General features: G+C 44.5%; 1 protein-coding gene across 2 annotated transcripts in view; it reads right to left on the bottom strand.

The window, feature by feature from the left end:
* The window catches only part of BRD7 (bromodomain containing 7), a 37,313-nt gene extending 24,564 nt beyond the window's left edge, over positions 1-12,749 (bottom strand). For both annotated transcript variants that reach the window (XM_087420284.1, XM_087420285.1), the window contains exons 1-2: positions 12,582-12,749; positions 12,162-12,370 (exon numbers count right to left, since the gene is read on the bottom strand). In XM_087420284.1, the coding sequence (XP_087276410.1) occupies positions 12,162-12,370; positions 12,582-12,630 (258 nt within the window). In that variant the 5' untranslated portion in view covers positions 12,631-12,749. The remainder of the gene's footprint in view (positions 1-12,161; positions 12,371-12,581) is intronic.
* Positions 12,750-13,884: the final 1,135 nt, after the last annotated feature.

Genomic DNA, 13,884 nt, shown 5'->3' with positions numbered 1-13,884 from the left:
TCAACCACGGACCACATACAGGACAGTGGTCCCATAGATTAGCACCATAAAGCCCAGGTGTGTAGTAGGCTATACCACCTAGGTTTGTGTAGGTATACTCTATGATGTTCGCATAAAGACAAAATCGCACTGTGAAATTACGACGCGTTTCTCAGAACATACCCCAGTCGTTAAGTGACACATGACCGTATACATGAAGACACGTATAAGAACGTTTACTGCAGCACTCTTTGAAATAGCAAGAAATTAGGAACAATCCAATGCCTACTAAAATGAAAGTGGATTAACAAATGATGGCATATTTACATAGTAGGTAAGATTAATAAGCTAAAGATACACTTTATCAACATATATAGTATTCAGAAACATAATTTCTAGAGAAAAAGTTGAGAATACTTGTCTGTTACAAGATCAGTTATATACGTTTGAAAATGTGTAAGTGTCTATTATTTACGGATGTATGCAGAAGCAGTAAAATTATAAAAACAAGTGTGCAGGGGCCGGCCCTGTGGCTTAGCAGTTAAGTGCGCGCCCTCCGCTACTGGCGGCCCAGGTTCGGATCCCGGGCGCGCACCGACGCACTGCTTCTCAGGCGATGCTGAGGCCACTTCCCACATATAGCAACTAGAAGGATGTGCAACTATGACAAACAACTATCTACTGGGGCTTTGGGGAGAAAAAGGAGGAGGATTGGCAATAGATGTTAGCTCAGGGTCAGCACTCCTCAGCAAAAAAGAGGAGGATTGGCATAGATGTTAGCTCATGGCTGATCTTCCTCACAAAAAAACAAAACAAAAACAAACAAAAAACAAGTGTGCATATGATGCACACCAAACTCATGATAATGGTTCTCTCCAGGGAAAGAGGGACAGGAGAGATTCTGGAAGGGCACACAGAAGGCTTCACCTCTGTCTGTTCTCCAATTTCTTAAAAATAGAAAACAAAACACACAAGCAAAAGGCAAAATGCTGAGAATTGCTAAGGCTGGATGGTTGATATCCAGGTGGTAGTTTTATTATTCTCTGTAGTTTACATTTTTTAAAATTAAATTCTGAAGTAAAATTGTCCAAAAAGTTCTATTTTATGCTCTTGAGAATCAAGGTTCTCAACAGGATCTTATTGACTCAAAAATCTATTTTCTTGGGCTGTGTCCTAACTTCTGGTATCTAGGGCAGTAGCTCTCCGAGTGTGGTCCCCAGACCAGCAGCATCAGCATCATCTGCACATTGAGAGAAATGCAAATTCTGCGGTCCCATTTGGTTCTCAAGCCTCAGTGCGCGTCAGAATCACCCGAAGGTCTAGTTAAAACACTAATGTCTAGGCCCTGTCCCCAGAGTTCTGATCCAGTAGGTCCAGGACAGAGCCTGCGAATCTGTATCACTAACAAGTTTCCAGGCCATGGGGGTGTTGCCGGTGCAGGGATCACACTCTGGAGTATCACTGATACAGAGCTTCATGCTCTGTTCTCAGGTCCAAAGCATCTCATACAGAATACGACTGGTTTAAAAGCTCCAGAGAACAACATTATAAACTGTACTCATCGTGCGCTTGATCTCAGTTACCATTAAGACGACTGGTGCCTGTTTTTTATGGCCTCATGACATACTCTGGAGCAGTACTTTTTTTTCCCAGAGAACAATAAACCCTGTTATTACACGAGCTAAGACAGGAGGGAGGAGGACTTATTTGCCTTTCTGGGCCTTGATTTTCCTGAGACAGAACTCGAGCTCCTTGCCCTCTAGCACACAGCCATCCACTCGGCCACACTGGCCTGATCTTGAAGCAGTGCATGCTGCAAGAGAGTACGTGGTCTTTAGCAAAATGACAATGTGGTCCTACCCAAACCTGTGTATCCCCTTAAAAGTCCGCGTTGGTTCAGGTATCCCGGGGACAGGCATGAAGCTGGTGGGGCAGTAATTTTTGACTTTGGAAAGTTTTGTATCTTCTGCCCAGAAAAACTGGCATGAATCTTCTGTAGGTTGGCAGGTTTAGAACATCTGTTCAAAGGAAAAAGACCCCCGAAGACATAGATTCCTTTCTATTGAATGTAAACTGTGGAGAGAAGACAGATAGAAAGGCAATAAGCACTCTCCGAGGTGGAAAGAACTAGGGCTATAGCGCCAGGAGTCTAGAGCAGGGGGCAGCAAACTTTTTTTTGTAAATGACCTGAGAGTATATATTTAAGCTTTGCAGTCCGTAAGGTCTGTCACAACTACTCAACCTTGCGTGGTACAGTGAGAGCAGCCACAGACAATATGTAAATGAGTGGCTGTGGCTGTGTTCCAATAAAACTTTATTTACAAAATCAGGTGGTGCCGGCCCTGGTTTGCTGACCCATGGTCTGGAGGCTCAAGTTCTGGCTCCAGCTCCACCCCTAATACTCTGTGCCCTCCTTAGGCACCTCACTTACTCTCCTCAGGTCTCCATCACCTGCAAGACAGAGATCTAGTTACTGATTTTATTTATCCTACAGAGTCAATGAGATGGTGAGATGAGGTCATGAAACAGAAAAGCTGAAAAAGTACCAAGGAAGGTGTCACGTCTCCACACCACCCCTACCCAGTAACCTCACCCAGCTAGCCTGCTCTCCAGTAACCACTTTATTATTCAGCACAGCAAGAGAATATAGCCTTTTGGGCTAGAGTTGAAAAGAGAAAAAGGATATAAAAACACATACTTGGGGGGCCGGCCCCGTGGCTTAGCCGTTAAGTGCACGCGCTCCGCTACTGGCAGCCCGGGTTCGGATCCCGGGCGCGCACTGACGCACGCTTCTCCGGCCACGCTGAGGCCGCCTCCCACATACAGCAACTAGAAGGATGTGCAGCTATGACATACAACTATCTACTGGGGCTTTGGGGAAAAAAAAGGAGGAGAATTGGCAATAGATGTTAGCTCAGAGCTGGTCTTCCTCAGCAAAAAGAGGAGGATTAGCACGGATGTTAGCTCAGGGCTGATCTTCCTCACAAAAAAAATAAAAACATATACTTGGGAATTACCATACACTGAATGGAGATATTGTAACAAGTTATTTCCAGACTAGGAATTAGGAGACCTGGCTTCTAGTTCACCAGAATGTGACCTTGAACAAGTTACTCCACTGTTTTAGTCTCAGTTTCACCTATAAAACAAGAGGCTTTGATCTCTACAGTTCTCTCTCCACCTAAAATTCTGATTCCAACCGTATAACTTTCTTTTTTATGATTCAGAATATCTATTATAGAATCCTATTGTGAATGTCACTTAACTAAAGTAACACAGATATGTAAGACCAAAAATTAACACAGTTCTGGTTAACAGTGTATTTTGCTAATTACATATAGAAAATTAAACAAAAATACCAGAGCCATTCAATGTCAGGTACCCAAGGAAGAAGGGTTTAGTCACAGTCTATAATATACGTTCAAATTCTGGCTTTGCCACTTATTAGCTATGAGATCAAGGATAAACTATATAATTTTGGGGGGACTAATTTTCTCATCTTTAAAAAAGACACAACAATACATACCTCAGAAGATTGTTTTGAGGATTAAATAAGATTGTGTATGTGAAATTTCAGCACAGTACCTAGCATGTTGTGAACACTCATTCATTCATGCCTTCAATAAATAAATGAGGTTCTACATGTGGATACACACTGGCGGATAAAATACTCACAGCCCTACCCTTAGGAAGCTGACAGTGTAACAACAGACACAGACATTAAACAACTCATTAAAAAAAAAACCAAACAGATTTCCAGGAGAGAAGAGCTCTTGGGTGAATCCAATTAGACTGGAGAAGGGTGGGAAGGCTTCTACGAAGAAATAACATCTGAGCTGAGATCTGAAAGGACAGAGAATTTTGCTATGTTGGGGGGGAGGTACATGGGTGGGAACAGCATTTTTGGAGGAGAGAGAGGAAGAGGGAAAGGAGGGGGGGGCGAGAGGGGAGAGAGAGGAGGGAGGGGAGAGTGGGGGAGAAAGGGGAGGGGAGGGGGAGGGAAGGGGGGAGAGTGGGGGAGAAAGGGGGAGGGGGGAGGGGAGGGAGGGGGGGGAGATGGATCTATATCTATTTAAATAAGGCTTCCAGTGTGCAAAACAATTTCAGAACTTCTCTTTAATAGCTGTTTTTAGAATTCAATTGAAAAATCAGTTTATTACTTTGAAGCTACACCTCACTTTTGGCCCTAGGGTGAAAACAGCATCGGCTACACAATTCAGCTGTCACCTCTGTGATGCTCTTCCCTAGCTCCCCGAGGCAGTGAGAAACACTTTCCTCTGGACTCCCAGAACAATTTATTCACACCTCTATTAGAATCTACCAGACCATGAAGTTTATTTATCCTTTCGCGTCTGATTCCCCAGCCGAACTCTGGGCTCCTATAGGGTAGGGACTGTATTTTATTTATCTTTATCATTTAAGCCTAGTACAGAGTCTGATATATAATAGGTACTTGGTAAATATTTGTTGACTAAACAAATAAATAGCCCTTCTATCAGAAGAACAACATTACTCTTATGCCGTTAGAGTACCTCCTTGTCCAGGAAGATCGTCTTCTGTGATGAAGAGGACCACCTGAGGAGGGCAGAGCAGAGTGGGAAAGAAGGGGGAGGATTTTCTGCCAACCCAGACAAGCCACAGCAGCCCTGAGATCCTAAATTGTGCTTTGACAGAATTTCCATTCTGCTTAATGATTGTAGTCATTCATTTCTCCTCTCTAGTTATAAGCTACCTCATCCTCTATGCCTCAGTTAACTCAGCAACAAAACGAGATACTAACAGTACCCACCCCATAGAGCTCTTTGTAAGGATTAAAATAATAAACATAAAGCACTTAGAACAGTGCCCGGCATATAGTAAACACTCAAATGTTAGTTTTTAAGAGTTATGTATCCCCTTGGGATCTAGTATAGTGCTTTAATAAAACAGGTGCTTATCGAAATTTATTGTTTTAAATTTTCAATAAAAGATTTACATAATCTCAGCTTTATAAATAATAATATCCTATGTTAATGCTTATAATTTTAAAGAATTTAAAAAATAACTTTCATTTTATTCTGATAACCTTCCTAGCAATGGGACTAGCCTAACTTCTTTGAGTATCTAAACCTGAAGGTGGTTTGCTAAGCTGTTAAGACAGAGTTTGGGTAAGGATTATGCTTTTCAGAAGAACAGGTTTGAGTTTCAATTTAGGAATTTAGACCTCTCATCTGAGCTATTTCAATGAAAAGCCTTCTAGGTAGGTCTCCTTACACCCAGTCTCCACCCTCTTCAATATGTGCTGGATACTGTTAACAGATAAACATTACTAAGGCTCAACTGTTCTCATTCTTCCACTCAGAAAGTTTTTGACTCCTCACAGCCCACATATTCAAGCTCAAACTCCCTACTCTGACATCTCAACTGCCTTTCAGATCTTACCCTATACTCCCTTCACGTATTCTGTGCTTACAGAGAACTACTTTATGTCCCCTATACACACGCTCACATTTGCCCACCTTCATGCTCCTGTTCTTAACTCTCTACTTGGTGTGCGAGCTTCCTTTCCTCCACATCTCTATGCAGTAGTCTAGTATTCTATTCAGGGATCAGCCTCTCAAGCCAGCATATACATGAAAATTGGGTTGTCAGATTACCTTTGAAAATATCTTAAGTAGCCCATAAAGTACAATACTCATGGCTTTACACATGTGATTCTTTTATATTTAATTGTACAATATAAAAAGAATAGTTCTACTGTACTACAATAATAGCTCAGAGTATACAGCTGACCCCCTGTTCACTGAATATGTAGTGTAACATCACCATATTATGATTCTAAAGACCAGCTCAAATGCTACTTCCTGGGCAGTCTTCTGTGATTCCTTCAGTGACAAGGCATCTCAGGACCCTCAGAACCAGAATTCTGTCTCAGGCACTGACTGTATTTTTCTGTGTACTGTGAAGCAGGGGAGGTTGGTGTCCATTTTAAGAACTCTTTTACACTAAAGCACTCTTAAGGGCAGGATCTGAGTTCTCGTTCTGGCACTGATTGTATGACCTTAAGCAAGTTACTTCAGCTCTCTGAGCCTTAAGTTTTCTCACCTATAAAAGGGAAGATAATGTGACCCAGCATTTCTACTTCTGGATATATATCCAAAAGAATTGAAAGCAGGGTCTCGAAGAGATACTTGTACACTCATGTTCACAGTAGCATTATTTATAATAGGCAAAAGGTAGAAGCAAACCAAATGTCTACTGATGGATGAATGGATAAACAAAATGTGGTACAGCCATATAATGCAATATTATTCAGTCTTAAAAAGGAAGGAAATTCTAACACATGCCACAACATGGATGAATCTTGAGGACATGATGCTAGGTGAAACAAGACAGTCACAAAAAGACAAATACCATATGATTCCACTGATATGAGGTCTCTAGAGTAGTCAAACTCATAGAGACAGAAAACAGAATGGGGGTTACCAGGGGCTAGGGGCAGGACTAAGGGGGAGTTGTTTAACGGGTATGAAAAAGTTCTGGAAATTTGTTGTACAACAGGGTGAATATACCTAATACTACTGAACTGGACACTTAAAAATGGTTAAGATGGTAAATTTTATGCTATGTGTATTTTACCATAATTAAAAAAAAGAGAGATGATAATACCAGTCTCAGGGGATCACGGTAAGGAGTAAAATGAGAAAACATACATAAAGCACTAAGCACAGAACCCGGCATCTAATATGTGCTTAATAAGTACCAGGTGTTGCTTGTAAATGTTATATGTAACATTTAATGTAACATTATATGTAAAGCTATTACATGCAGTTTTTTTTAGTAATCATAATGGGTGTGTATATATATGGTTGTTATTTCACTTAAAATGATTTTATAAACACTTCTGTAATTTTTATAAATCACCACTTTATCAATGTAATGGTCCACACAGAATCTTACCTACTGCACCTTAGTTTTACCTAATTATTCTCTTGTGCCTATATCATGAGGTCAAACGGTATGAGCATTTTTTTAATGAGCTATTTTATTTTTTATATAATGTGGGAATAAGTGACTTGAAATGTAAGGCTGAATCTTTAGGAAAGGGCAATGTTATATAATGAGAGTCATGCCAGCATGCAAATTCTTTGCCAATTGCTTAGCATTCAAATATTCAAGGGAAAAAACCCAAAAAAAACCCAGAAAAAACACAACACAGTTTCATAGGGGTGGTGTCTAGATTATGGGCTGATTAAAACCAAGGAATGCTGTACTCTTAGTGTTCTGGTTGGTATTAAATACCACTGCTCTACAGGGAGGTATACCATTGATCCTATCTACTGGGGCATTTTATTTTTTTATTTTATTTTTTTTTGTGAGGAAGATCAGCCCTGAGCTAACATCCATGCTAATCCTCCTCCCTTTTTTTTTTTTTTGCTGAGGAAGACCGGCTCTGAGTTAACATCTATTGCCAATCCTCCTCCTTTTTTTTTTCTCCCCAAAGCCCCAGTAGATAGTTGTATGTTACAGTCGCACATCCTTCTAGTTGCTGTACGTGGGACGCGGCCTCAGCACGGCCGGAGAAGCAGCGCGTCGGTGCACGCCCAGGATCCGAACCCGGGCTGCCAGCAGCGGAGCACGCGCACTTAACCGCTAAGCCACGGAACCGGCCCTCTACTGGGGCATTTTAAACTAACATAATCAGGGCCTTCCTACTCAAAAGAAGACAATCACTTCACTAGACACTTTTGAAAAATTACAGGGTTCTGTGTTATATGGGTGTGTGCTTCCCCAAAACTTTATCTTCTCCTTATTTTCCTAAGTAACAGATTGCTGATTTTTGTTAGGGCACAATGCACCCACCCTCTTTCCCCAACTAAAAGACACTTCCCAGACCCCCCAGCAGCTAGGGCAGCCATATGATTAAGTTCTGGCTAATGAAATATAAGTAGAAGTTATCTATGCCTTTTAGAAAGATGCTTTAACAGAGAAAAGGGCATGCTTTATCCCTTTCTTGTACCCTCCCTCCTTCACGGAACTGACAGCAGAGTCACCAGTCCCTCAGAACCAGATACCTCAGCCCCTCCCAGGTCCAGGGGTGTCATGCAGCTGACTCTCCCTGCAAAGAGACCAGAGGCAACTACTGTTCCTAAAACTCCCCGGAGATCCAGAACTTAGCTCAGAAAGGAGTGTCCTTCTGAAGTCTCCCTCCCCAAACAACAGCAGAATTCCCCTCTCCCTGTTCCTGGTCTGGCCTGGAAAAAAGGGAGGACCCAAACAGCCTCTACAGAACCAATGCCACCCCAGAGAATCTGGAAATGTCCCAGGGTCCCTAACCTTGAGTCCTGGGGAAGTGGGACCTTCGGCAAATTCACTTGACTTCTCTGAGTTCCCACTTCACCTTTTGTAAAATGGAAACCATTCACCTACCAATCCTACCCTGCAGGGTGTTATGTCTGAATGAGACTGTGGATGCAAAAGCATCTTAATCTGCAACTGAATCAAAATATAATGGTGGCTAATGATATTTAGAGCCAGAGTCAAGAAAGGGCAGAATGGCTGGAACAGAGGGGGAGACTTTCAGGAATCTATCCTGAAGATATCCTTATAAAAGTGTACAAAGATACGCGTACAATGCTGCAGGCTCATGCAGCATTACCTGTAACGTTTAAAAGTAATATATGAAATAAAATATGGTACACCAATATAACCAAATATGATGTAGTTAATAAAAAGAATGAGGGGGCTGCCCTGGTGGTGTAGCAGTTAAGATTGCACGCTCCGCTTCGGTGGCCCGGGGTTCACAGGTTCAGATCCTGGGTGCTGAACCACGTACCGCTTATTGAGCCATGCTGTGGTGGCATCCCATATAAAGTAGAGGAAGATGGGCATGGATGTTAGCCCAGAGCCAGTCTTCCTCAGCAAAAAGAGGCGGATTGGCAACAGATGTTAGCTCGGGGCTAATCTTCCTCACCAAAAAAGAAAAAAACCATAATCAATAAGACAAGAAATGAAAAATATGAACATATCAGCTGGTGTTATGGTGGTAACTGCCAGAACTAAAGCCAGAAGTAGTTAAAAGGGGTTACTTCAACTTCCAGTTAAACGAGATGATGGCAGGAAGACAAAGAGTATAGAAGAGACAACAGTGGATGAAAGATGTCAACACACTTGGGAGATGAAAGGCAGTGGAGGAGTCTGCAGATTAGAGAAAGCAAGATACCTCCTGCATGCAGAGATGGACACCTATGAGAAAAGTTCAAGGCGCAGAAACCTGGAAAAGCTCAGAAGCTGGAGACACAGAAACCAGAGAGTCTGCAGTCAGTAGTGGAGAGATGCTGGACTGAAAGCAGAGCACGGGGTAATAAGACTGCCAGCCTCCTTCCCCTGGTTGGCTCCTGAAATACCAGCAGCCAGGTAAGATCCTTCTCCCAGGAGGGATTTTTCTCTGGAGAAACTAAAGAGCGCAGAGGAACTATCTTACGGTACAGAACTTGGGGGTCCCCCACAAAAACGATCAAGTTTCTGTTTAGTGACTCTACAGTGAAATCCATCAGCTGACAGACTCGGTCTGGGCACAAAGCATTTAATCAGCATTTCTGTGCTGCACATGTAAATACAAGCAGACTACAAAGGCTCAGCAGATAACTAAAGGATGCCTAGGAGTCCAGCATCCAAAAGGCAGGGCTTCCAGGAAGGGAGGAGAGAATGGAGAGAAGGAAATTATCACAGAAATACTTCAAGCAAACATCTCAGAACTGAAGGCATGAGCATTCATGGTGAAACAAAGCAGTGAAGATAAAGGAGATGCTAAAAATTTCAAGAGAGCAAATACTGGTCACATACAAAGGACAAAGAATCAGAATAGTAACAGACTTCTCAACAGCAAATCTAGAAGCCAGAATACAATAAAGTAATACTTTAAAAATGTTGGGAGAGGGCCAGCCCTGTGGCTTAGCAGTTAAGTGCACGAGCTCCGCTGCTGGCGGCCCGGGTCCGGGTGCGCACCGACGCACCGCTTCTCCGGCCGTGCTGAGGCCGCGTCCACATACAGCAACTAGAAGGATGTGCAACTACGACATACAACTATCTACTGGGGCTTTGGAGGCGGGGGGAACACGTTGGGAGAAAGTAATTTTCAGTCTGGAAGTCCACGCTGAGTCGAGTCATCAATCTATAAGAGGAAACTATATGAAGGTAGAATAAAGATTTTCAAACACGTAAGAACTTGCAGAAATCTACCTCCTATGAATGTTTTCTTAGGCAGTTCTTCGCGTAAGACTCCACCAGAACAAGGGAGTAAATCAAGAGGAAGACCCGGGATCCAGCAAGCAGGCAGAGGCACCTTCCAGGAGGCCCAGAGAACAACTCACCCAGACTAGAGCAGGAGGGCAGAGAGGCCGACAAGATGGACATCTCAAAAAAGGAAGTATTTAGGGGGCCGGCCCCGGAGTGGTTTAAGTGTGTGTGCTGTGCTGTTGGCGGCCTGGGTTCGGATCCTGGGCGTGCGCCGATGCACCGCTTGTCAGGCCATGCTGTGGCAGCATCCCACATAAAGTGGAGGAAGATGGGCATGGATGTTAGCCCAGGGCCAGTCTTCCTCAGCAAAAAGACGAGGATTGGCGTGGATGTTAGCTCAGGGCTGATCTTCCTCACACACACACACCCAAAAAGGAAGTATCTGACCATGTGAAATACAGAACTCAGATGGGTTTTAGAGTTTTACAAATCTCTGCGAGTTTTGGAAGAATTAACTGAACAAATGAAAGTACTTAACAACTGGCCAAGATCAGAGCTGTATTTGTATGTCTCTAGTGAACAATAATTAAAAATAAACATTGATTTTACCAACCACTGTCATCCACCTATACTGGGAGAATGGAGGAAGGGAAAGTGGGGGCGTGGAGCAGTATAAGAATCCTAATTTAGATTCTCATCTTCTGTAATGCCTCAGTAAAAGATGTAAACTGATAAATCAGTCAACAGCAATATAAACAGACATTTAGAAATGGAGATAAACAGCCAAAGAAAAAACTAAAAAGTCTGGGAAGTAAAACTCCAAGATGGAGCAGGAGACTGCTTTTGTGTTAAAAGTCTTGTAGTACTCTGGACTTTTTAAAACTATGTTCATGAATTCACTTTACTAACAATAAAAATTAAATTAGGAAAACAACTGGTTACCTCTGGAGAGGGAGACTATATGAGAGACCGGAGTGAGGAAAACCTTTTCCCCTCCATTTTTTTCACTTCTGTATACTTGAATTTCTTGGGGAAAAAAACCATATGCATATATGACTTTTATAATCTAGGAAAAAGAAACATTAGATAGTTCTATATATTGTCACAGTCTAGCCAAGAGCAATAAAAACTGCGGCAGAAATATATTTAAGAAATTCCAAAGAGAGAATCTCTAAGATTTAGTGACTTGCCAATGTGTTTAATCCCATGGAACAGAAACTTCTGTTATACATATAAAATAGGAAAAATTATAAAACTAACCCATGGGAACTGACATCCAAGTACAATGACTGATTTAATAAGTCACTTAGTGACAGCTTAAATACTGGAAGTGCAGAAGTAGTCTAGGATAATTCCAGGTATGTGTGTGATCATCCCCAGAAGGAAAATTAATTATTATTATTATTCTACCCAGCCTGCAAACCAAGACAGCAGCTATTTATTTTTTTCTATTAACTGCAACTGGTCAAGAAAATGCTTATTTTTATTATTGGTATACCATCTCTTAAAGGTCTCTGAGCAAATGTTCTCTTCAATAGACTCAAACTTTGTTTTAAAAGATGAAAGTTGCTCATTATATATTTGGCATTATAGTATTTATTTCAGAACAAAATTTGGACCCCCATAGGTCCCATTCACTTTCGAAATGACTATTTTTGACAAACCTCGAACACAGAGGCTCTCCTGAGCGTGACTCTTACCTTTCTCAGCTGGAAAAGGCCCTCTTTGAAGCAGCTCACTCACCTGATGTGTAAGTACAACTGTCTAATTATAATTAAACAGATGTACTGAAACAGCGATGATTCACGTTTCTACGCTGTCTGCTCCTCCCCCAAACCAGGCCGAGCTGACCGGCATTTCCAGCATCTCGCTGGACACACAGGGAGTCCAGTGAGGCCGGCAGCGGGGGGCGCGACCTGGACAGCGGCGCCCCCCGCAAAGCTGACGCGACGCTACGCCCTTACCTTCGCTCGTCTCCGTTTTCTCCCCTTCTCTTCCCCTGGACCCTGCTTCTCGCCCTTCTTTCTCTTCTTCCGCTTTCGGTCCTTGTGTTTGTCGTGGTCGTTTTTGTCCTCGAAGAGGCCGGAGTCGTGCCCCGAGCTGCCCGTGGAGAGCTCGGTGACCTCGCTGCCCCCCACTTTGAGGACCAGCTTCAGCGGCTTCTCTGCGTACTCTGCGGCGGGAGGAGAGGGCCTGGGTCAAGGGGCCCGCGGCGCAGCGCCCGCTGAAGGCCCGCCCTGGCCGAGCGGCGGCGCGAACGCGCCCGGGCGCCCACCGGCTCCCGCCCCCCGCCAGAGGCCCGCCCGGCCGGGCCCCGGGTTCGAACGCCGGCCGCCTCGGGCGCCCCCGGTGGCCCCGGGCCGCGCGCAGCCCCCGCCACTCACCCTCGTAGAGGCGCTTGTCCGACTTGTGCTTCTTGTGCTTCTTGCCCATGTCCGCCCGGGCCCCGGTGCCCGCCCCCCGCGCCAGGCCCAGGCCGAGCGGCGCCGCTTCCGGTCCGGGCCAGGCGAGCGGAGGGCGGGAGCGGGGCCCGCGAGACCCCGCGCCGCGAGGCAGGGGGGCGGCGCGCGCCGCGCGGCGCGAGGCCCCTCCTGAGAAGACGGCGCGAGAGCCGGCCCGAGCCCGGGAGCGGCGGCGGGGCGGCGAGCGGCCGGCGCCCAAGGGGCGGGAGAGAGGGCCCGCCGCGCGCGCGCGCGGGGTGCGGCCGCCTGCGCGTGGCGGCCCCTGGCGGCTGGAGGTGGCGCTGCAGCCTGCGGGCCGGGGGCGGGCTCCGGGCGGGGGGCGGGGCCGGGCGGGCCCACCTCTCCCAATGTCCCTTGTCTTTCTTCTTTCCGTCTCTCTCCGTCCCTTTCTCTCCTCCCTCTCCTTCCCTCTTCTCGCGTCTCTTCTTGCCTTCCCTCGCTGTTTTTGTTCCCGCCTTTCCTTCTTTCTCCTCTCCTTTCTCTCTGTCTCTGTTTCTCTTTCTTTGTCTCTCTCTGTCTCTCCCTCCCTCCCTCTCTGTCTCTTTCTTTCTCTTCTCTCTCTTTCTTCCCTCTCTTCATCTCTTTCTTTCTTCCTCTCCCTTTTTCTTTCTCTTTCCCCCTTCTCTTTCTCCCTCACTCCCTCCTTCTCTCCTCCCTTTTTCTCTCTTCTCCCCTCTCTTCTTCCCTCTCTTCCCTCCCTCCCTCCTTCTCCATCCCTCCTCCTTTCTTCCTTTTTCTTTTCTTTTTCTCTCCCCTCCTCCTTCCCTGACTCCTTCCTTCCATCCCACTTTCCCTTGCTTCTCTCTTCCCTTTAACAATATTTATGGAACCCTGTACTGGATGCCAGATCCAGGAACCCCAGCACATTGATAACAGAAGGATTCTAATCTAAAAAAAAACACAACAACTTATGTGCTCCTCCAAGACCGTAATTAAAACATCAACAAACTATGGAGCAGAGATTATATGATAAGATCCGTTTATGGAAATAAATGTTGACATCCGGATAAAAAGGCTGTGATGGACACGCAGGAACCGTTAACAGTGGTTATCTCAGGTGGATAGGACTGGAGGTGGAGGAGATTGTTTAGTTTTATGCTTCTCTCGATTGTTTGAAATTTTTTTTCATGTGCATGTTAAATTTTTTAAAAAATGAAAAGAAAGATAAAATTTAGAAATTACATTGAAAAAATGATGAAAATATATCTATTAGATCCACACCAAG

Source organism: Ceratotherium simum, chromosome 30 (genome assembly GCF_057802395.1).
Source record: "Ceratotherium simum simum isolate JZ-2026a chromosome 30, ASM5780239v1, whole genome shotgun sequence".
In the NCBI taxonomy this organism is placed as follows: domain Eukaryota; kingdom Metazoa; phylum Chordata; class Mammalia; order Perissodactyla; family Rhinocerotidae; genus Ceratotherium; species Ceratotherium simum.
The sequence above is the reverse complement of the archived record's forward strand: the minus strand, read 5'-3'. Positions and strand labels throughout refer to the sequence as shown.